Here is a 21,227-nt window from a genome sequence, read left to right as displayed (position 1 = left end):
AGGGTTCATATCGAGCCCAACAAATGTGTGGGCCTTTAAGCCCATTCGATTTTATTTGAACCGACGTAGCAATGGATTAATTCGGTTTAGTAAATTAATTATGTTTGTTATCGGTTTTGATGTGAGGGTTTAGGTTTTGGTTATTTCTTTTTCCTTTTACTACAAATTAGGAAATCATATAAAGGATATTTGGCAAATCACAACAAAAGAAAAGTCTCTCTCACTGATTGTAAGAAACAAAAAAAACTCTCTAATCTCTCTCTCTCTCATTGTAAGAAACAAAAAAAAAAAAAAAAAAGAATGGTCAAGAAAGGGGGAATGAAGACGAAGATTGAGATTAAGAAGATCATGAAGAAGAACTCGCTAGGACCTATCTGTGTCAAACGTCAACAGACTCTTCAGTAAAGCTTCTCAACTTTGTCTTCTCTCGGGCGCACAAATCGCTGTCTTAGCGACTCCTCCTTCATCTGAGTCCAACTTCTCATTCTACTCCTTCGGTCACTCCTCCGTCGATGGCGTTGTCTCTGCTTTTCTCTCGGGACAACGTCATGTTCCTGTTCCTAATCCCGAGGATGACAAAGCGATGAGGGAGGACGTTGGTATCTATTTGACTCGTAAGGATCTAGGGTTAGGGTTTTGGTGGAACAACGAGAGGCTTATCAGATCGGAGAATTCGCGAGAGATTAGTGATGCAATTGATTCCATGTGGACGTTGTTGGGTAATCTCAAGGAATTGCGTGCGGATGAAGCTTCTTTCATTAATAATAATCAAGCTTTCGTTAATGATCACGAGGACCTGAAGAACAACGAGAAAAGCAATTTTATCTTAGACGGCGCAACTCAAGAGCTGAATCAAACCCTTAATCATCTTCAGTCTACTTCTCCAATAATTTGTTGCATCCCTCCTCCTCATGCTATCGATGAACAGTCCACTTGTCCAGATGATGATTCTCTCATAGCGGACACGGTCTTCACTGGCGATTTACCTGAAGACCAAGATCAGATCACCTCCCGCTTTGTGAAAGCTTCTGCGTTACCGACAATAACAACAACTCTTTTACTCAAGTTAACTTGGATTTCGATCAAGAGCTGGATATTGATCAACTCAGGAAAACCTCGATCACTGTCTTTGAGCTTCAGTTCAGTTATGTAATACTGTATAACGTTTGTGTTTTTGGTTCTATGTTTTGTGTTGTATTTGTTGGTTTATTTCAAAAACAATTCTTTTCATTAATCTTCTCAGATCAAAATAGGAATTACAAATCAACTTGTATATATTATCTGAAACTATTGAATTTGCATTGGTAGCTAACCAAAAAGGTAATTCTATAGAATCAGTTCATGAGCATTTACAACAAGAAGCATGACTGTCATCGTAGCAATTCTCTGGTTTTCTTGTTAATGCATTTCTTTTGCCCATTCCATGAGATTTCTTGATTGTTTGTAATTGTGATAGCTCAGTTTCATCAACTTCTAGCATTCTCTACCTCGAACGGCATAAAACTGTTAATATCTGGTGACAGCTACTTATTCTGCTTGCCCAAAGTTTCAGCGATGTCTCTATATACCAACAAACAAAACACTACTTGAAAGTGCAACAGAGCTCTGAAGGGAACATGCAGCTGTGAAGGGAACAGGCAGCTGTGAAGTGTCTCATAGGGCTGATATGCTGACGTGGCATGACGTGCTGATGTGGAGAAGTATTGTTGATACGATGACAAGATGCGTGAGAAGGAAGGAAGAAGGAATCAAGATATACTCGAAGATATTGAGAGTATATTTGATAAGAAGAGAGAAGGGAAGATATTTTCTTAGAGATAAGGAATATTTCCTTTTAGTTAGGATTCAGAAAGATCTAGGTTAGAGATTGTTTGTGGGGTTATAAAATGACGAGGGCTAGCCGCAAAAAGAGTTAGCACTCGTGGGATAAAGTTTGTGAGATTTGTAAACCTTCAAGCAAATACAAAAGGCTTTGAAGGTGAGTGTGTGTAGTATACTCTTTTAGATCTACACAAGGTGTTGTGTTAGATAGATAGAAGAGTGAGCTTTATTTTTCAAGTCTTGTAAGAAACGTGGATTTTTATAAGATTTATTAAAAGCGTTTGCTTGGCGCGTTCCAAGTGTAGTTTTGTGTGTTGTGTTATCTCTATAGCTTAACAATTGGTATCAGAGCAGACACCTGATAAAAAGTCTGATATCTTTTTCAACAGGTGAGATCTTGCGACTAGGGTATGGAGAAATCACTGGAGGTTGTTACTTTACAAGGGCCATTGAAACTGGATCCGGAATGCTTCGGTTACTGGAAAGTCTCGATCCAGCAGGTCATCTCAAGCATTGACATGGAAGCGTGGTTTGCAGTGGAGGACGGCTGGTCTCATCCAACTGAGAAGAATGAAGATGGTGAATTGGTGCAAAAACACAGAAAGAAGTGGACAGCTGAAGAAAAGGCTGAGGCCAAACACAATTCGCAAGCGTTGTCAGTCATCTTCAAATCTTTGCAAAGAGATATCTTCAACCAAGTTCAAGGTTGTGTGTCAGCTAAAGAGGCGTGGGACATTCTGGTCGTGACTTTTGAAGGAACTTGTAGTGTTAGGCGACAAGGTTGGACAATCTTGCGTCTGACTTTGAGAATCTGCAAATGACTGAAACCGAATCTGTGGCGGATTATAGTAGCCGGTTGAGGGGTATTGCTCAAGAGTCTGTCGTTTTGGGTAAACGATACAAGGACAAGAAACTGGTCAAGAAATTCCTTAGAAGTTTACCTGACAAGTTTCAACCGCACATGTCTGCAATTGATGTGTCTCTTAATTCTGATGAGCTCAAGTACAATAAGGTTGTTGGGATGATGCAGGCGTTTGAGATGCAACTAAAGAAGAAAGAGAAAATGAATGCTAAGTCATTTGCTCTTAAAGCTGCAGAAGAACAGAAGCTTGTTGAATCGCAGGAGCTTGAGCACGAAGAGAAGGTTGGTCTGTTGGTTAAGAAGTATTTTTGCAAGATGGAAAGAGGTCAGCGGAAGGGAACTCCATCACTTGCAAGTGCAGATTCTGCCAAGGGGTTCAGGAAGAATGAAAAGTCAGAACGCCAGTGTGCTGAGTGTGAAGGATATGGTCATTACAAGGCTGAATGTCCAAACAACAAACGGAAGCACTCACTGCAATGTTATGGATGCAAAGGTTTTGGTCATACCAAGACTGATTGTCCCTCCCAAGGAAATAATCAGAAGTCCTACATCACATGGAGTGAAAGTGATTCTCATGAAGAAGATAACAAAAGTGAAATTTTGAACAACTTTGTGGCTCTGCTGGGAGTAATCGAGGAAGATGAAGAAGATGAAGTTATGTTGTTGCAAAAAGACATTGACAAGAAAATTGAGTCAGACTCAGATGGGGAGGAGGCTGGCCTGTCAATGGAAGATCAAATAAGTTTTCTTATTCAACCGATTGTGCAAAAGACTCAAGATAACAGTGAGTTGTTTGCCGAAAGAAATACGCTTCAGATGAACATTGCAATGTTTTCTAAGGAACTGAGTGAAGAAAAAGCCAAGTCTCTGCGTCTTGAGAAGCAATTGGAAGAACAGCTGAAGAGCATCAGGATGTTGAGTAAAGGAACTAAAGATCTGGACTTCTTGCTCAGTACTGGACAATCAAGCACTGCAAAGTGGGGTCTGGGTTATCAAGGAATCAACTCTGACAAGTCCACACAGTTTGTTAAAGCGCAGAACTCTGAGCCAAAACTCAAAGCACAACCTGTTGCACCAAACGGATTTCATAATCAGGTCCCTAAGGTAACCTTGCATCCCAGGCAGATGTTTATGCAGTGTGAGATGCCGGGGAGACAGTTGTATGGTCCACAAAGCTATCCCCATGCTGCTCAGCGACCTGTTGGTCTCAGCAGGAGAAAAGGATGCTGGTACTGTGGTCATCTAAATCACTACAAGGCCCAGTGCTTGAAGTTTCAGAATCGTGTGACAAATCTAGTGCAGAATGGTAGCTTCTACCCAACTGTTAGAAGAGTTAGGGAAGGGTTTGTTAGAAAAGATGATCTCTATTGTCATGTTGCACACGCAGCAAATAGAACTGAAGTTGAACAGGCCACGTGGTCTTTTGACAGCGGATGCTCCAGACACATGACAGGGGCTCTCAAAAATTGGTCTCACATAGAAGATGTTGCTGCTGGAAGAGTCACGTTTGGAGATGGAGGAAAGGGGACAATTCGAGGGAAGGGTGCAACTAGTGGTGACACTCAACCCCAAATGAATGATGTGTTCCTGGTAGATGGATTGAAGGCCAATCTGATCAGTGTCAGTCAACTGTGTGATGAGGGCTTAGATGTTACTTTCACCAAGAAGGATTGCAAAGCTGTTGATCAACAAGGGTCTGTCAAACTCAGAGGTAAACGATCTGGGAATAATTGCTAAATGTGGATATCAGAAATGCCATGTTTTAATGCCACTGTTGAGTTAGACACAGAGCTGTGGCACCAGAAACTTGGTCATTTGAATGTGCGCACAATGTTGAAATTGGCAAACCAAGAAGTTGTACGCGGACTGCCAAAGCTGAAAGGTGATCCACACTTTGTATGTGGTCCATGCAACAAGGGAAAACAGATCAAAGCATTTCATGGGTCTCTGACAGATATTCGCACAAGTCATGCTTTACAGTTGGTTCACATGGATCTGATGGGGCCTACACAAGTTCAGAGTATCTCTGGTCGACGATTCATCTTTGTGATGGTGGATGACTACACTCGCTACACCTGGGTAAGGTTTCTTCGTGATAAATCTGATACTCTTGAGTGTTTTCGTATTCTTGCCTTGCAAATTAAAAGTGAGAAGTGCTCAATCGAAACCATTCGAAGCGATCATGGTGGTGAGTTTCAAAACGACAAGTTTGAGCAATTCTGTGGACATCAAGGAATTACTCATCAGTACTCTGCACCAAGAACGCCGGAACAGAATGGTGTTGTCGAACGTAAGAATAGAACGCTGCAAGAAATGACACGAGCTATGCTACATGGAAATCAAGTGCCTCATCGGTTCTAGGATCAAGCTGTGAACACAGCCTACTACATCATCAATCGTGTGCATGTTCGCCCAAGGACCAGTAAGACTCCCTATGAGCTTTGGAAAGGGAAGTCTCCAACTGTGCACTATTTCCATGTGTTTGGATGCATGTGTTATATACTGAATGATAAGGATCAGTTGGGTAAGTTTGACTCGAAAAGTGATGAAAGTATCTTTTTGGGTTATTATGGACATAGCACTACCTTTCGTGTCTACAACAAACGTCTGAGATCTGTTCAGGAGACTGTCAATGTAGTGTTTGACGACACCTCATTCCTACGAGTGGCATTGGTCCCTATTGTCTCCGACACGGACCTGGTAACTGATGCTGAGAAGTATGTGCCAGAAGCTGCCAGTCCTGTTGTCTCTGACACGCCTGTATCACCATCTGGTTCGGATCCTGTGCCTTCTCAGGTTCATAGGAATCACTCCTCTACTGATGTTATAGGTGCGATTCAGGGGGGTAGAGTTACACTACAACAAATATGCACATTGTTAACCAGAGAAAAACGCTATCATAGGTCTTTGATAGCGTTTTCATGAGCGCTGTTTTAGGGCACTGTTATTATATGTACCCCATATACAATAGCACTTATTACGTATGCTATGTTATAAAAATATAACATAGCTTTAAGAAATTGCTATATTATCAAGATCATAATTTTGAAAAAATTTATACAACATTTGTTTTTTCGTGCTATGTTATAGTTTTATAGCATAGCTCTAATAAACTGCTGTATTATCAAGATTATAATTTTGCAAAAATTTATACAATATTTAATTTTTCGTGCTATGTTATACATATCTAATATAGCTGTTGCGAAATGCTGTTTTATCTTGTTTACTGTGCTATGGTATATTCTTTTATCATAACGTTTACCTGTACTTTTATAGCATTTTCTGATATGTGATTATAGCACACATAACCTGTTTTATAAAATCTCATAAAATCTGATTAATAAACGTCTCAGATCCAAAATACATAACAAAAGTCTCAAGAACATCAGTTTACCATCAAAGTCTCAAGAACATCCAAAATAAACAAGCAATCTCAAGTACTTAACATTACACAATAAAACCATCAGTTTAAGACATAATGACCTTGTTCTCTGGCCAAGCAATGCAGGAGCTAAGTGCATCTTCAATAATCTCTATTTCATCGGATGGCCTCCAAACTTTTACATTTTTCACCTTCACAACATCTATCCACACTTTAACTGCATTAGAACCCAAGCGAGTAAAGTGAACCTTATGTTCTGGATCATTTGTTCCCCATCGTCCTTCAGCCACAACCCTATTCTTTTCAGTTAAATCCATCAACTTGCACTTCTTATTCTCCTTGGAAATAACTTTATTAATGCGCTGCCATGTTTACAATATAAACCATCAGTCATCATATAATTAACAAAAACAACTTCATAACATATGAAAACACTTACTGGAGACTTCCTGAGAGGAGACTGTGATGGTAAAGTATTCTTTATTGGTGATATTGGACCCGTTGCATCATCAACAGGAGACTCAGAACCAGATGCAGACTTAGAAGACATAGATGCAGATTTGGCCTGCGATGCAGCCTTTGAAGCTGTTGCTGAAGTTTTGGACTCTGTAGCAGACTTAGAAGCTGTGGCTGCAGACTTGGCCTTTGATGCAGACAAAGAAGCATGTGATGTAGCATTCTGACCAGTTGGAGTTGAGGGATTTTCAAAATCAACCTTACTCAGGGGCCAAGATACGTAAGCCATCAAACAGTCCTCAAGAAATGACATTTCAGCTGTAGGTCTCCATAGTGATGTATCAGGCTGCTTTACTGAATCCACAAATACTTTAACTGCTTTTGGTCCAAGAGGAATTCCGTTAACCAACGCACTTGGTTCTTGTGTCTCCCAACGCCCCTCAGCAACAATGACGTCACCCTTAGACAAATCCAATAGTTTACATTTGTTTCCTTGTATACCCTGTTAAACACAATCAGTAAACAAATCCAATATAATTAATTAGCATTATAGACAGGGGTAATACATTGCTAACACATTGCTAGAAATTATAAATACCATAGGGGCAATGTCTTCCATTTGGATGTTGTTGTCTACCAGTCTACACTTATCAGTTGGCCATGCGATTATATGTCCAACAGCTTCTTTCATATGAAAGATCTTTTGTGCAGGTCTCCATAGAAATGCATCTGGTTTATATGCAGCTTCAACTAACACTTTGAGATCATAAGGGCCAAGACGACAGTCATTCACTATGTCATCCGGATCAGAAGAAAGAATCCGACCCTCACCAACATTTTCATCAATGTCAGACCAATCAACAAACACACACTTAGGATGTGCTCTTTTGTTTACACTCTGCAACAATTTCATGAGCAACTAAGAATCATAAACGACACTAAGAAGAATCACTTAGCTGATATGAAAAGAAGTAAGAATATGTTACTCTTGCAGCTGAGTTTTCATCCATTTCAGCTTCTGGTCTCTGTAACATAAACAAAAATAACATCAATTTATATTACTCTAACTGGCTGATGAATAGTAGAGAACTCTTAAGTATCTAACCTGATTCTTGATTCTGCCAAGTTCACTTTCCAAGGCATTGACCTGTTTTACTAATTTTACTTGCCGCTCTTCCATTTCAGCCATACACTTGCTCTGCATTTGTAAACAAGCTAATTTGGTCTTACTCATGCCTCTACCCATTGCCCTCAGCCTACCAGAATTGTCAGGTCCTAAAAGCTTGGCGAGGTGATCTTCATCTGGATTTGTTAAAAATGCTGGAGCATCACTTCCACCAATTTCAGCTGCTTTTTGCTGAAAAACATAAAGACAGTTTCAGGTTTTACTAGTCGATAACACACTATTTACTGGTGTACAACTCTATTCAGACTTACAATCAAATCAGCTGCATTCGTATCTACTGGTGTACCATCCTTTTTGGTGCGAGACTTGATCCAAACATCTAGTCTTGTCACGCTGGAAGGATCTTCACTTTCAGCTTTCTGTTCCAGAAAACAAAATTTCAGTAACAGTACAAGCACTATGTATAATAATAAACAACATAGTTGTAGTATATATGCTTGCCATTTCTTCTGTTAGTCTGCTGATCCCTTTACGACTAGTGGTGTGAGGTATCTGATTCTTTCTTTTTGCTTTATATTTCTCACTCACGGCCTAATAATGAAACATGTTAATTACTAATCACCAATCAACTACTAAACAATTATAATCACAAGTAATTACCTTAAATGCAGCACTAGTTTTGAGTTTGACAAATTTTTGCCAATCAACAGGACCAATATTTGGTGGTCTCAAATTCATCCTCTCTTGGTTATTTGCAGCCAAATTTATAGCCTTCACCGTGACAGACTTGTGTGATCGCCACAAATGTCCCATCTGGTGAATCACAGATATCCTTTGCCAATCTTCATCAAGCTCAAACCTTGCCTGCATTCACTTACACTCACACCATNATAGAGATACATATTATACAAAGCTCACATTAAGCAACAATTCAGACAATACTGCACTACTTCAGACACATACAGATGCTCTTAAACCAATATCTAACTGTGTAAAATCTCACTAATCTAATCACTATTTATACGAATCAGACTCAAAGGACAAAACATAGCAATCACCAATATTCGTGTGTAATAATAATGTTTAACTATTGGTTGAGTGATACTAACCTGTTGTGTGAGTACAGAGAAATGAGAAGCTTCAGTTCCCCAACATTTCAATCACCAACACTTGGGAAAAAAAAAAAATCGTTCAGTTTATGAAGGCGCAAATACTCAAATCCAAAAGCTATTTTTGAGTCAAATCTGTAAATAATCGAACCCTAACAAAACAGATGGATTCGAAACTCCACATTCTCAAAATCTGTAAATAATCGAACCCTAAAAAACAGATAACGAAATAAATCTAGATAAATCGAACCCTAACAAAACAGATAACTAAATCTGACCCTTATCGAAATCAAAAGCTGTTTGAAATCACAAATAATCGAAACAAATAACGAAATTAGGAGGAAGAAGAAAGACATGCCTCAAAAATGGATTCGAGCTATCAATTGCGATGGATATGGAGATTTAGGGCGAAATTGGGGCTTTTCACAAACGGCGAAATTGGGGCTTTTCACAAACGGCGATAAAACTGAAGAATTGATAAGAAATTTAGAAGAATTTGAGCACACACAGAGAATTTAGAAGAAGAAATCTTCTTAGGTTGAGCTTAGGTTGTAACGAGAGAGAGAGAGAGAGTGTGTCGAGTTTTTGGGTTTTTTTTTTATTTGGCGATTAAGTGAATAATTTCACTAAGTATTGGCGGACAAAAGTCACTTTTGTTTCCCGCTACATAATTTTCCTATCATAGCGTTAATAAGATGCTATTAAAAAGTAAGCGAAAAAAAATCTCATCTTTCATAGCAGTGACGGAAAATGAGCTATATCCGTCTGCTATCAATGTACATATTTGTTGTAGTGTTACCATAGGGAAGCATATTTATTTTGCTCAGTTGGCTCGGAAGAAACAAAAGGCTGTTGTTCCAGAGTCTGTCTCTCAGGACTCTGATGTAGTGCAATTTGCATGTTTTGTTTCTTCCATTGAGCCCAAGAATCACAAGGAGGCGCTTCGTGATGAGTTTTGGGTTGCTGCTATGCAAGATGAGTTGGAACAATTTGAACGAAGTGATGTTTGGGAGCTCACTCAACGTCCTGTTGATGTCAACGTCGCAGGAACAAAGTGAGTATTCAAGAATAAGAGTGATGCTAGTGGCTGCATTGTAAGGAACAAAGCAAGGTTGGTAGCTCAAGGTTATTCTCAAATTGAGGGAGTTGATTTTGGTGAAACCTTTGCTCTGGTGGCAAGGTTGGAGTCAATCAGGTTTATGTTTGGTATGACATGTGCTCTTAAGTTCACTTTGCATCAAATGGATGTTAAAAGTGCCTTTCTAAATGGAATACTGCAAGATGAGGTTTATGTTGAGCAACCAAAGGGCTTTGAGAACTCGCAGCACCCTGAGCATGTTTATCGACTAAAGAAAGCTCTGTATGGTCTAAAGCAGGCACCATAAGCATGGTATGAGAGATTGACTACGTTTATGATGGATCACGGATACAGTCGAGGGAGTGTTGACAAAACGTTGTTTGTTCTCAACAACAACAATAATCTGATGTTTGTTCAGATCTATGTGGATGATATTGTCTTTGGCTCCACGTGTCAGCCGCTTGTAAAACAGTTTGTGGAAAGCATGTCTCAGGAGTTCGAAATGAGTATGGTGGGAGAGCTAAGGTACTTTTTGGGATTGCAAGTTGAACAATCAGCTGATGTGATCTTTGTTTCTCAAAGTACTTATGCTAAGGAGCTTGTACAACGCTTTGGCTTGGATAAGAGTAAAGAAGCAAAGATCCCAATGGGCGCAAACGACAAACTCTCCAAGGAAGAAGAAGGGGAGGATGTAGATGAGAGACTATACAAAGGAATGATTGGAAGTTTGTTGTATTTGACTGCTAGTCGGCCAGACATATGTCTGTCATTAGGGATTTGTGCATGTTATCATGCCAAGCCTAAGATGTTGCATTTATTGGCTGTAAAGAAGATCATCAAGTACATCAAAGGGACATTGGACTTTGGCATCTATTATACCAAGGATACCAACACCAGTCTGAGTGGATATTGTGATGCTGATTGGGCAGGTTTTGTGGATGATCGTCGTAGCACAAGTGGAGATTGCTTCTTCATGGGCAACAATCTTATCTCATGGCACAACAAGAAACAAAACAGTGTCTCTCTATCAACTGCTGAAGCTGAGTACATTGCGCTAGGAAGCTGTTGCACACAACTTCTGTGGATGCGACAAATGGCCTCTGATTATGGTATGGAATCTGATCCTCTTTTAATTCATTGTGATAACTTGAGCGCAATAAATATTTCAAAGAATCATGTTCAGCATTCACGAACCAAACATATAGATATTAGACACCACTTTGTTCGTGTACTAGTTGAGGCGAAACTGATCGAGATTGACCACGTGAGCATTGATTTGCAGTTAACTGATTTGTTTACCAAACCTCTGGACTTCAACAGATTTGTAAATCTGAGGAAGTCCATTGGTGTTTGTGAGTTCTAACCTGTTTTACCTAAGATGTGTTGATCAGAGACAGGAACATGTGCTAGGACAGGTCATGGAAATCCTAGAATATATAGAAGATTAGCACTCTGAAAGCAATCGTGGGAAATAGCTGCCTGTCATGCCGGTCTATCCATCCTGTCAAATGTTGTCATGTTTAAGAAGGTCAAAGAGCTGTGAAGAGACACATACATACATTCTCTAGAGGAAAACTCTGATTTGGTGGCGAATTTCTCATGATGTCACTATTATACATGTCGGTGAAACAACTAAGAGAAGGCTGAGACACACACATATATATATATATATATATGTATATATATATATATAAAAAAATTATGCGTTAACCAATCCAGCTGCCTTAACATGTTTGGGTTGGATTGCAGACTAAAGGCATGGCAGTGTGAAAGACTAACCACTTGCACTAAGTATCTGATTTTCAACAATTCAAGAGGTTGTGATAGCTCCTAGCAAATGTTCTGAACAAGTGGTTAACACAGCAAAGGTACGGTTAATACTGTGTTTTGTGTTTAAATTTTTTTTTTTTTTAAAAAGATATAACAAAAAAAAATCTTGTTTTGCTCACATGTGTTTTTCTCGATCTGGGTGCCTTCACGTTCATTGTTAGTGGATGTGTGTATTTGATGATTTGAGTCGTGACCAGATACAGTTTTCCTTACTGAGGTGGAGAATCTGATTTATTAGGATCCTATGATTAATGCTCTTGAGATTAAAAAAGGGAAAAGTATTCGATGTACCATAACAAATTCGTTGAGTGTTTTCAGGGTGGAGTTGGTTGATGGGCCGAGGCTTCACAGTCCATTAAGGTTCATGAGGGTGTATAAAAGGAGCGGCTAGGGTTTTTGAGTTTCTCTCATCCTTGCGATTTCAGATCTTTGTCGATTAAGCTTCTATTTTTTTTTCTCCTCTGATTTTGCTCTCTAACTCTTGATCACCATGAAATCTGTGTTTAGCGGTTTCCACTATGATTCCACTCAGATGAGGAGCTTCACACCCCTCCGTCAGCCCTACCACCGCCGTCTCCCTATTTTCCGATTGATCCTACAACGGTGATGGTCATCTACGAACCCCGCGATGAAGCAACTACAGTGCCTCCAGTGCCTGAGAATCCTTCTCCCAGGCCGATGTCTGTCGAAGCGGATCACGACACATGCGACTCTTCGTCTTCTCTACCAAGAAGGACAAGATCTCGTTATCCGGTGGTTGATCTCACTGGTGATGTCCCTTTGCCTACTCTGTCAAATCAGGGAATCTCGTCCCGGCTGCGTAAATGACAACCAGCTGCTGATGCGGACAGCCGCGACTCCAAGCGTCCGTCTCTTGGCAAGGACAAGGGTGTGTCCTCGTCTCGCGGTGCCCCTTCAAAGGAATTTGACTCAAAACGGTTCATATCTGCTGAGGCTGCTCGAAGGTATGGTTTCTTTGCTTCTCGAACCATTGCCGCTGAGGTTTGCTACTCTCTGGGAGTTGATGATCCAGCTAGGGATCTGCTTGATCAAGCTGGTCCATTGAAAACTGTCACTCAAATCGGGTTTTATTATTCTGATGTTGTCTACGAATTCTGGGCGAATCTTCCAGCAGTTAAGGTTGAAGGGAACTCAGTTGATGTGCTTGTTAGAGATTGGGTGTATGAGTTCTCCCCAAGCTGCATTAATGCCTTGTTCGGTCTTCAGGCTGTTGACGTGCGCGAACAAAGACTACAAACAGCTGCAATTCTAGAGGAGGATCTTGCTCTTTTTCTATCTGGTGGCAAAGTGAAGACTTGCAAGCAGCTGGTGTCAACGGCAATCAAGGACCCGGTGATCAAAGATTTGCATAAGATATGCTGCAGCAACATCTTAATCTTATTTTAAAAAAATTTACGGCCATGGTTAACATATGGTTAAGTTTTAGTACTATTTTATGTAGGGATTTCAATCTTTACAATCACCATCATTTATCCTTTTGTTCTCATTTTTATTATTTTAGTGAAGGAAAAGTTGGTGTAGAATCGGATATTTGTAAGGTCGCACTCGTAGAATGGTTGGTAGAGTGTAGAGAAGACGGATGATGCAAAAGATGGTTCGTTAATTTAAGAAGATTGTATTGGGACACTTATTAAGACATTCTAAGAAGATCAATGACGATAACTACGGACGAGCCACATAATGACAAGTTTCTATCAGGACATAAGGAAACTCATACAATATAAAATTTCACTATATAACTCAAAATCATAAACATTGAACAGAAGAACTACAGAAGGTACTAGCACCACCCAAAACTTATGCTATGTTTTGAGTTCATATAAAGTCAATTTGGCCAGATTCGATTGCTCCTTTTACAATCTTGTAACGTATGAAGTAGAGATCACCGCGCTCCATCTCCACAGTCTCGGGGCACTCTCCTCTCCCAAAGTGTTATGAACCAACTATTTGCTTGAGAATTAAGAAACGATTGAAAGCTTAGCTCCCTCTAAATGGTGAACTAGATGAAGAAATATATATGGAACAACCCGAAGGCTTTATAGTCAAAGGGCAAGAGAAGAAAGTTTGTAAGCTTAAGAAGTCTTTGTATGGACTTAAGCAAGCCCCAAAACAGTGGCATGAGAAGTTTGACAACACAATGAGGTCGTTTGGTTTTACAATAAATGAGTGTGACAAGTGTGTGTACATTAAGCAAACCAAAATTGATACGATCATTGTATGTCTATATGTGGATGATATGTTGATAATGAGAACAAGTAAAGACATTATCAATGCCACAAAGAAGATGTTGAGTGAAAGTTTCGAAATGAAAGACATGGGATTGGCTGACATAATTCTTGGGATTAGAATTAAACGAGAACCAAATGGTTACTCGCTTACTCAGTCTCATTATGTGGAGAAAGTTCTAAAGAAATTTGGTCACGTTGATGATAGACCGGTAGTTACTCCGTTTGATCCAACATGCAAGCTGTCAAAGAATGAAGGAGAAAGTGTGTCGCAGTTACAATACACACAAATCGTTGGAAGCCACATGTACATTACAAATTGTACAAGGCCAGATTTGGCTTACAAATTGTACAAGGCCAGATTTGGCTTATTCTTTGAGTCGATTAAGTCGATATTCAAGTAATCCAAATAGAGATCACTGGCATGCTTTGGTTAGAGTATTGAGATACTTAAAGCATACAATTAATTATGGTCTATATTTCACGAAATTTCCTTCTGTATTAGAAGGATATAGTGATGCTAATTGGATCTCTGGAAGTACAGATAGCAAATCCACAAGTGGTTATGTGTTTACACTTGGTGGTGGTGCTGTGTCTTGGAAATCATCTAAACAAACATGTATTGCACGCTCTACAATGGAGTCCGAGTTTATCGCATTAGATAAAGCTGCGGAAGAAGCTGAATGGCTTAGAAATTTTATTGAAGATATTCCCTTCTGGCCAAAGCCCGTAACTGCACTATGTATCCATTGTGATAGTATGGCTGCCTTAAATAGAGGAAAAAATAAAATTTACAATGGCAAATCAAGGCACATACGTCGGAGACATGCTACAATACGAAAATTGTGTTCCAATGAGGTGATATTATTGGATTATATTAGATCAAAGGAAAACTTGGCTGATCCTTTGACTAAACGCCTACCGAAAGAGCAAGTCGTATTCACTTCGAGGGGAATGGGTTTAAAGCCAACACAATGAGTCATCACTTGGTGGAAACCTTACCTAGCAACATTGGAGATCCCATGGTTTAGGTTCAAGAGGCGAACTGGCTGAGGAAGATTCAAGAGAAGAATACACATTTCTAATTCCTATGAAGTAATTTGTATTTCCATTGAAGATTAAAGGGATGAATATTTTATTCTTAATAATATTAATATCTTTTCTAAAAAGTGGAATAGAATGGACTATTCTTAATTAATGTTACCGATATGAGAGTCGGTGTCGTGGTCGCACCTATGAGAATTGATATGGCTAAATTCTCTAGAGCTCTCACGAAGCTGGGATTTGTTCAGGACCAAAATGAACACAACCGTATAGACTTGAAATGAGCTGATGATATATGTGTTTCACTTGTTGTCTCGGTTTGCTATGAAACGTGGTTAGTTCAAGACAAGGGTTCACTACCTACAAAGTTAATCCGATAAGTGTTTACTAGGAAAGGTTCAAGTCCAAAAGACACCTTCACCGATGCATATTGATTCTATTTTCTCAGAAATTGTTGAAACTTATTTTCTATTCAAATGTGGGGTATTGTTGAGTTTGAATAAGAAAATGTGGGGTATTGTTGGTGGTTATAATATAGTTAACATATATTATAAAGTTTACGTAAGCATCGGTTGATAGAAGAGATGCATCCATTGGTTTAAGTAACTCTTGGTTTAAGCATCTCTTGCTTTAAGCATCTCTTGGTTTAATATATAAAGACGAGAAGTTGTCGAGAACAGAGTAGCAGAGAGAGAAACAATACGAGAGAACCACAAACAAGAGAAACAGAGATTGAACTTGATTCAATCTTCTTCTTCTCTAAAATCATTTTCTGGAAATCTCAGAGTAGGTTTGCTAGGGTCTTTGTAAGGTGTCAATACAGAGATCGATAGTTGTATCCTGCAAGATAGACACCCACTAAAGCTACTTACACCATAGTAGGGGTGAAATTCTGTCTTAGGAGATTGCGTTCTGCAAGCCTCTATCAACATACGTTTCAGTTTTGTAAGAAAGAAAGAATCATCAAGTAAGTTTCTGGTTTGTAACAATTGCAAACTGTATTTGTTCTGTTCTATAAAGAAGACGTAGTTGGATACGTATGATCTGATCTGCATCTATATTCTAGGAATAACAGAGTTTATAAGCTCCGACGGTAAGTTTGTCAGCAGAAACCCGTCAGTGACTTCCACAGAAAACGTTACTAAAAATTGAGAATCACCACCTGAAATTTTGCTTTCATCACTCAAAAAGAGAAATGTGTTGCTAGCTTGAAAGTGATCAAGAGTGAATTGTAAATTGTTAGCATTACCGGGGAAATGAACAAGATCTGGATCTCCAGCTGAAAAGTTGAACTTGTCTCTTTCCGGGTGAAAGATGAGTGATTCACTCCCGTTACTCTCCAGCATTATATATTGAGGAACGTTAATGAACGGCGGATCATTTACAGGTTCAACAAAAACCGGAACATCCAGATGATTGATCCCGTTCTTGTTCTTTGTGGACAGCCGAAGAGAATCAACACCAGCAAAATTCTCATTTCTGAGGCAGACAAGACCAAAGAATAAAAATGAGAGTGGCATCTGAAACTCTTGTAATACTATAATAACTATCTGTGATTCCATATATGTATACCCGAGATATTGAATGGACTGAAGTGCAGGATTGATAACTCCTACTTGTCCTTCTAAGATTAAGAGCCTTCCATTTTCACCTCCATTGCTAACTGAGAGTCTTCCACTTGAAGGCAGTCTAAACTACATCAGCATTGGAGATAAAATGACCGATCCCGAAAGTGCTTGTACTGTAACTGAAATGTTCTCTGACAGGTCTGAGTAGCTTATCTGCAACCCAGAGAAGCCACTGTAATAACATTCAAGAACAGGATTACTATAGCTGCAGTGGAGTATTAGTAAGATAAACTAACGTAAACAAGAAAAGACGAAGAATGCTTGCCCATATCTCGGACTAATAAGATCTTCAGTTGCTTGTAATCCGCCGGAAAATGAGACAAACTGAGGAGGAGCAGTAAGAACAGAGATGTAGACTGTAGCTGCGGCTAAGTTTCCATTTATATCAGCTATTATATAAGGAAAGGAGTCGTTTCCTGAAAAGTCCTTGATTGGCGTGTATCTAAGCACGTTTCCATCTCTCAGAAGAGAACCATGACCTGGCTAACATCCAAAAACAAATAGAAAACAACAGTTTACAGACAAAGATTTTGCTGCCGTCAGATGATTTAACTATCTGCAAAAACATAGAAGAAATGCAACTTTCGATCCTCACTTGTGAGAAACCGAGCATGCTCGCATTGCCGCCAGCAAAATAGTCGTTTTCCAGTGGTTTAAAAGATATTGACTCATCTTCCCATACACTGACTGGATCATTATAGGCTCTTGGAAAGTATCCATCTGAAATCATGGCAGAATCTCAAAAACATGCAAATCATGGTGTGAAAGAAGAAAAGTAATGGACTTACAGCTGTACACATTTACTTCAAAGGGGCAAGGTTGGATATGTTTATTGTCAACGGAAACGCAAATGTGGTAAGTACCCACCTCCATGGCCAGATAACTACCAGTATAGGTCCCATCATTATTATCTACAAATTCCCATGTAGTGAAACTTGAAGTATTAGCTGAGGTGATCTCCAACTTCAAACGGGACGGTTGTGACGGTACAGGATTGTAGAAGCCGTCCAAGAGCAACACCACAATTTCATTCTTGATTTGCTTTGGCACTTTTCCACTGAATTGGGTCACACTACACGCCGCCACATTAACTTCACCTGAGAAAAGCAAGAGTGAGAATGGGCCTTTTCCAATTTACTAGACACTCTCTAAACATTGGAAATATCTAGTTGTCTAGATTCGGGTAAGGAGCAGGATACCTGCATATACTTCCGTGATGAAAGGCTGGCCTCCATTGAGGACTATGTTTCCAGATGATATAAGAATTTTATAGATTCCACTCCTTTTTGCAGTATAAGTTACGTCGAAAATACTCGCTTGAGTCGCTAGGTTACCTGAAGCCTGCAAGAAAGAACTCCCCTTAAGTCTCTAGGCCTAATCAGGTATGCATACGCACAAATGCAGAGAGAGAGTCTTCTTACTCTTCTGCCATGTTGCTCATACAAGGGGGTAGCAGTTAGGTAACTTGATCCACTCCCTGTTAAATCATTTGCCAAAATAAGCCACAAGTGAAGAAATTGTGGCTTGTGGTTGTATGGTTGGCAGAAGAAGGAAAGTAGGAAATTGTACCATTGAGGGTGTCTCTTGGCTGTATGGTTGGCAGAATAAATGAGGAATCAGCGTCTAGTAGGATTCTGACCTGAAGTCTATCCGCTTGGACTGACGAGGGGTAACCATAAGCATCAGTCGATTCAAGTAAATAGAGAAGCCAAGAGACTCCCCAGCAATAGAAGCATTGATCCCTGAACCATTTACTATACTTGTTGATCCATCACAATAACCTGTCAAGAAAACAAATAAGAGGACTAAAAGAAAAACATCATACCATAAAGCAGTTTAGGCAAACACTGACCTATATATACTGTATACGCATGTGGCATACCAGAGATGCTCACATTGTGCTGCTTGATATCAGAAAGAGTAAGCAAGAAATTTCCTGGTTCAAAAGAGGCTAAAAGACATAAACTGAATCCCCGGCTCTACATACTCAAACTGGAAATCTGATACCGGTATGGACAAACCAGTCTCTTTTTCCACCACATCAGCATCGAATTCGTAAAAACCAGAAACGAGGTTTCCAAATCGATCTCTCTGGTGTAAGAAGATGTCCATTTTAGAAAACATCTGCCATGTGTTTAGCTCTGACTTCCATATGCTCACACAATTGGAAACATCCAAAGGTCCTGCTCAAACATGGCTCATAAAGAAGAGACAAAGAAAACCCCTGAAACTCAATCACCTTCCCGGCTTCAAACACATTCCTTAGTCCCATCCAAGACACAACACATACCGATGGGTACATCATCCCTTCACAAAAATTTATTAGTATAATCTCTCTGATTACTTTTAATCCAAAAATTTCGAGGAACATCAAAAAACTCAAAGAAACCTGTTTCGACTTCGAAGTGTAGCGACGAATCCAACACTTTGAAATTGTCTTCGTCTATAACGATGTTGAAGATCCCAACCATGATTGGAGTAAAATAAATCTTCCAATTTCCAATATCTTCGCCGAGATGTAGCCAAACCCCAGAAATGTACCAACTGTTGCCGATTTTGCCGTTTACAGTAACTGTGGGCTTAAACGCTCTCTGACCTAACGAAGCGTTGCCATGGTTTTCGAAATTCCCGACAACTTTGATCGAAATCGCAGCGATTTCGCCAGATTTGAACTTTCTCTTATCATCCGACCAACTGAATGTAAATTTCGGGAGCCCAGATTCTTCATCTACGGTAAAGAGAAAACACTCCAAAAAAAAATCAAAAACCCCGTCGAGTACAATTAATAATGCTAGTGAAGAGAAAAACACAAACGAACCTGTGGATTGGGAAATTGAGATCGCATTGTAGAAGAAGAAGAAGAGAGTTAACAACAGTGATACGAATTTGATCGCCATTGATGATTAGTGTGTCGATCAACAGAGGAAGAAAGCGCCAACTGCTCTGATTATTTTTGGGTTTTGAATTACTCTTTTTTTTTTGGGAAATCATTTTGGGTTTTAATCGACGGATGCAAAAGGAACACGTGTCATTAGTAAAATGTTAACCGTTTGATTTATCAGTTGGTTCTCATATTCCGAACCCTATAAGAGCATCTCCACTCATGGGTACTCATGTTTTTGGGCCCTAAAACAATATTAAACAACCCAATTCTGGGTCCACAAAGGTGAGGATCGTTGCTGTGGGAAGCAATTTTAGCAACGGGTTAAGAATGCTACGTGGCATACTGTGGTAGGTTGGAGCGAATATATAAAATGTTTTTTTTTTCCTATTTCTTCTCTCTTTCTCCTGACTCTCTCTCTCTCCTCTCTCGCAGAAGACAAACGATTGAAGAGGCGATTCATCTTGAATCGGAAAAATCAATGGATTTCCGTTTAAGTCTTTGATTTTTCCAACTTATACTGGAGGATAGTTGGTCACCCGGAGGCGATGGCTTCCAGATCGGCTCAATCGTGAGAGTCGACTGTTCGGTTCTCACAGCTACCAACGGCGACGGTTCCTTTTAGTGGGACAACGACGGCGGAGGATTCTTCTGGTGGCCTACAGGGAACGGTGAGATCCATTGGCTACCGAATCGGAGATAGAAGGTTCGTCTTCTCCTTTCCGATTTATTGCATGTATTTGAAATTAAACTTTGGTTGTCTATACTAGTTAGGGTTTCAGATTAATTGATTGATTGTTAGATTTGTAAATGTTTTATTTCGATTTGACTTATTAGGCGTAGATTATGAGATTAGTTTGATGTTCAATCGGTTTTGAGAATTTTTTTGGAGGGTGATTGGGTTTATGTTTTAATCGAGTTATTGTCTGATAGTTTTTTCAAAAATTAGTACATTTTTATGCTCTTGTTATCTTGTGTTTGTCTGTTTTGTTATAGAGTGAAGATTGGTTAAAGTGAAGTGGACACACGTTGGATTCTCTTACTTGTAAAGGTATGCTACTCTAGCTTTCATTGTTGTTGTTTGGTTTTGTTTGAGTTTGCGTTTGTGATGAATGTGTAGCTTTTTATATTGTTTAAGTGTTATGTTTGTCTATGTGTTATAGATTGTAAGAAGGATTGAAGTGTTATGTTTGTCTTTGTCTTGATGTGTTATGTTTGTATTTGATGATGAGAATGTTTGATGTTCGGTAAAAATAATTGAACATCAAACCGTGTGTTTTTGTATTTGATAAGTGATGAACTGTGTGTGTTTAAAAATTTGCTCAAGGGTTTAAAATTTTCCAAAACCGTGTGTGTCTTAAATTTAATCCTTGTGTTGTTATGCTGTTTGATCATGTGGTTGAGTTTGAGTTTGTGTGTAAAATTTTCCAAAACCTATATGATTGAGTTTGAATTTAGTATTAATTTTAAAGATCAGCTTTTTGAAACGTTTACCCAAGAAGATTTACTGAAAAGTGTTTCAATCGGTCTATTCATAGAGATATACTGAAAAGTATATCTCTTTAGTACTAAAACACTCATTAGTCTTTAGCTAAATAAACCTTTATTCTCTTTGTCTAACCTTTAGTATTAAAGCTCACATAAACCTTGAGGTCAATATAAACGACCATTGTTAAACACTAACCCAAACTCTTAACGTTTATCTCTCCAAACCCTTTCGTTTTCACAAACCTAAACTCTCAGCTTTCACAAACCTAAACTCTC

General features: G+C 39.2%; 4 protein-coding genes and 2 pseudogenes across 4 annotated transcripts in view; 4 read left to right on the top strand and 2 right to left on the bottom strand.

Annotated features, from left to right (window-relative positions):
* Positions 301-1,153, top strand: LOC104728728 (annotated as a pseudogene).
* LOC104728727 lies at positions 2,639-4,420 on the top strand. Its single transcript, XM_010447672.1, has one exon. The coding sequence runs from the start codon at positions 2,639-2,641 to the stop codon at positions 4,418-4,420; it is 1,782 nt and encodes a 593-aa protein (XP_010445974.1).
* Positions 7,445-8,525, bottom strand: LOC104725405. Its single transcript, XM_010444069.2, has 5 exons — positions 8,308-8,525; positions 8,149-8,238; positions 7,959-8,066; positions 7,627-7,878; positions 7,445-7,546 (listed from the first exon to the last, which is right to left on the bottom strand). The coding sequence occupies exons 1-5, from the start codon at positions 8,515-8,517 to the stop codon at positions 7,460-7,462; spliced, it is 747 nt and encodes a 248-aa protein (XP_010442371.1). The 5' UTR covers positions 8,518-8,525; the 3' UTR covers positions 7,445-7,459.
* On the top strand, positions 9,998-11,197 carry LOC109127414 (uncharacterized mitochondrial protein AtMg00810-like). The gene is made up of 2 exons (XM_019232061.1): positions 9,998-10,132; positions 10,253-11,197. The coding sequence occupies exons 1-2, from the start codon at positions 9,998-10,000 to the stop codon at positions 11,195-11,197; spliced, it is 1,080 nt and encodes a 359-aa protein (XP_019087606.1).
* Positions 15,788-19,490, bottom strand: LOC104725404 (annotated as a pseudogene).
* Positions 20,012-21,227, top strand: part of LOC104728726 (chaperone protein dnaJ 49-like) — a 7,798-nt gene continuing 6,582 nt past the window's right edge. Inside the window, exon 1 of the mRNA XM_010447671.1 lies at positions 20,012-20,034. Coding sequence (XP_010445973.1) covers positions 20,012-20,034 — 23 coding nt within the window. The remainder of the gene's footprint in view (positions 20,035-21,227) is intronic.

The sequence above is a fragment of the Camelina sativa genome, chromosome 11 (assembly GCF_000633955.1).
Source record: "Camelina sativa cultivar DH55 chromosome 11, Cs, whole genome shotgun sequence".
NCBI classification, from domain to species: domain Eukaryota; kingdom Viridiplantae; phylum Streptophyta; class Magnoliopsida; order Brassicales; family Brassicaceae; genus Camelina; species Camelina sativa.
The sequence above is the reverse complement of the archived record's forward strand: the minus strand, read 5'-3'. Positions and strand labels throughout refer to the sequence as shown.

Bases quoted from the DNA above. Each gene is read 5' to 3' on its own strand.
- LOC104725405 (XM_010444069.2), bottom strand. From the start codon at position 8,517: ATGCAGGCAAGGTTTGAGCTTGATGAAGATTGGCAAAGGATATCTGTG. The intron at 7,879-7,958 runs GTAAGTCTGAAT...TATGTTTTTCAG, and splicing joins CGAATGCAGCTGATTTGATT to CAAAAAGCAGCTGAAATTGG. The intron at 7,547-7,626 runs GTTAGATACTTA...TTTATGTTACAG, and splicing joins TTGGCAGAATCAAGAATCAG to AGACCAGAAGCTGAAATGGA.
- LOC104728727 (XM_010447672.1), top strand. From the start codon at position 2,639: ATGACTGAAACCGAATCTGTGGCGGATTATAGTAGCCGGTTGAGGGGT.
- LOC109127414 (XM_019232061.1), top strand. From the start codon at position 9,998: ATGGATGTTAAAAGTGCCTTTCTAAATGGAATACTGCAAGATGAGGTT. The intron at 10,133-10,252 runs GCACCATAAGCA...ATGTTTGTTCAG, and splicing joins CTCTGTATGGTCTAAAGCAG to ATCTATGTGGATGATATTGT.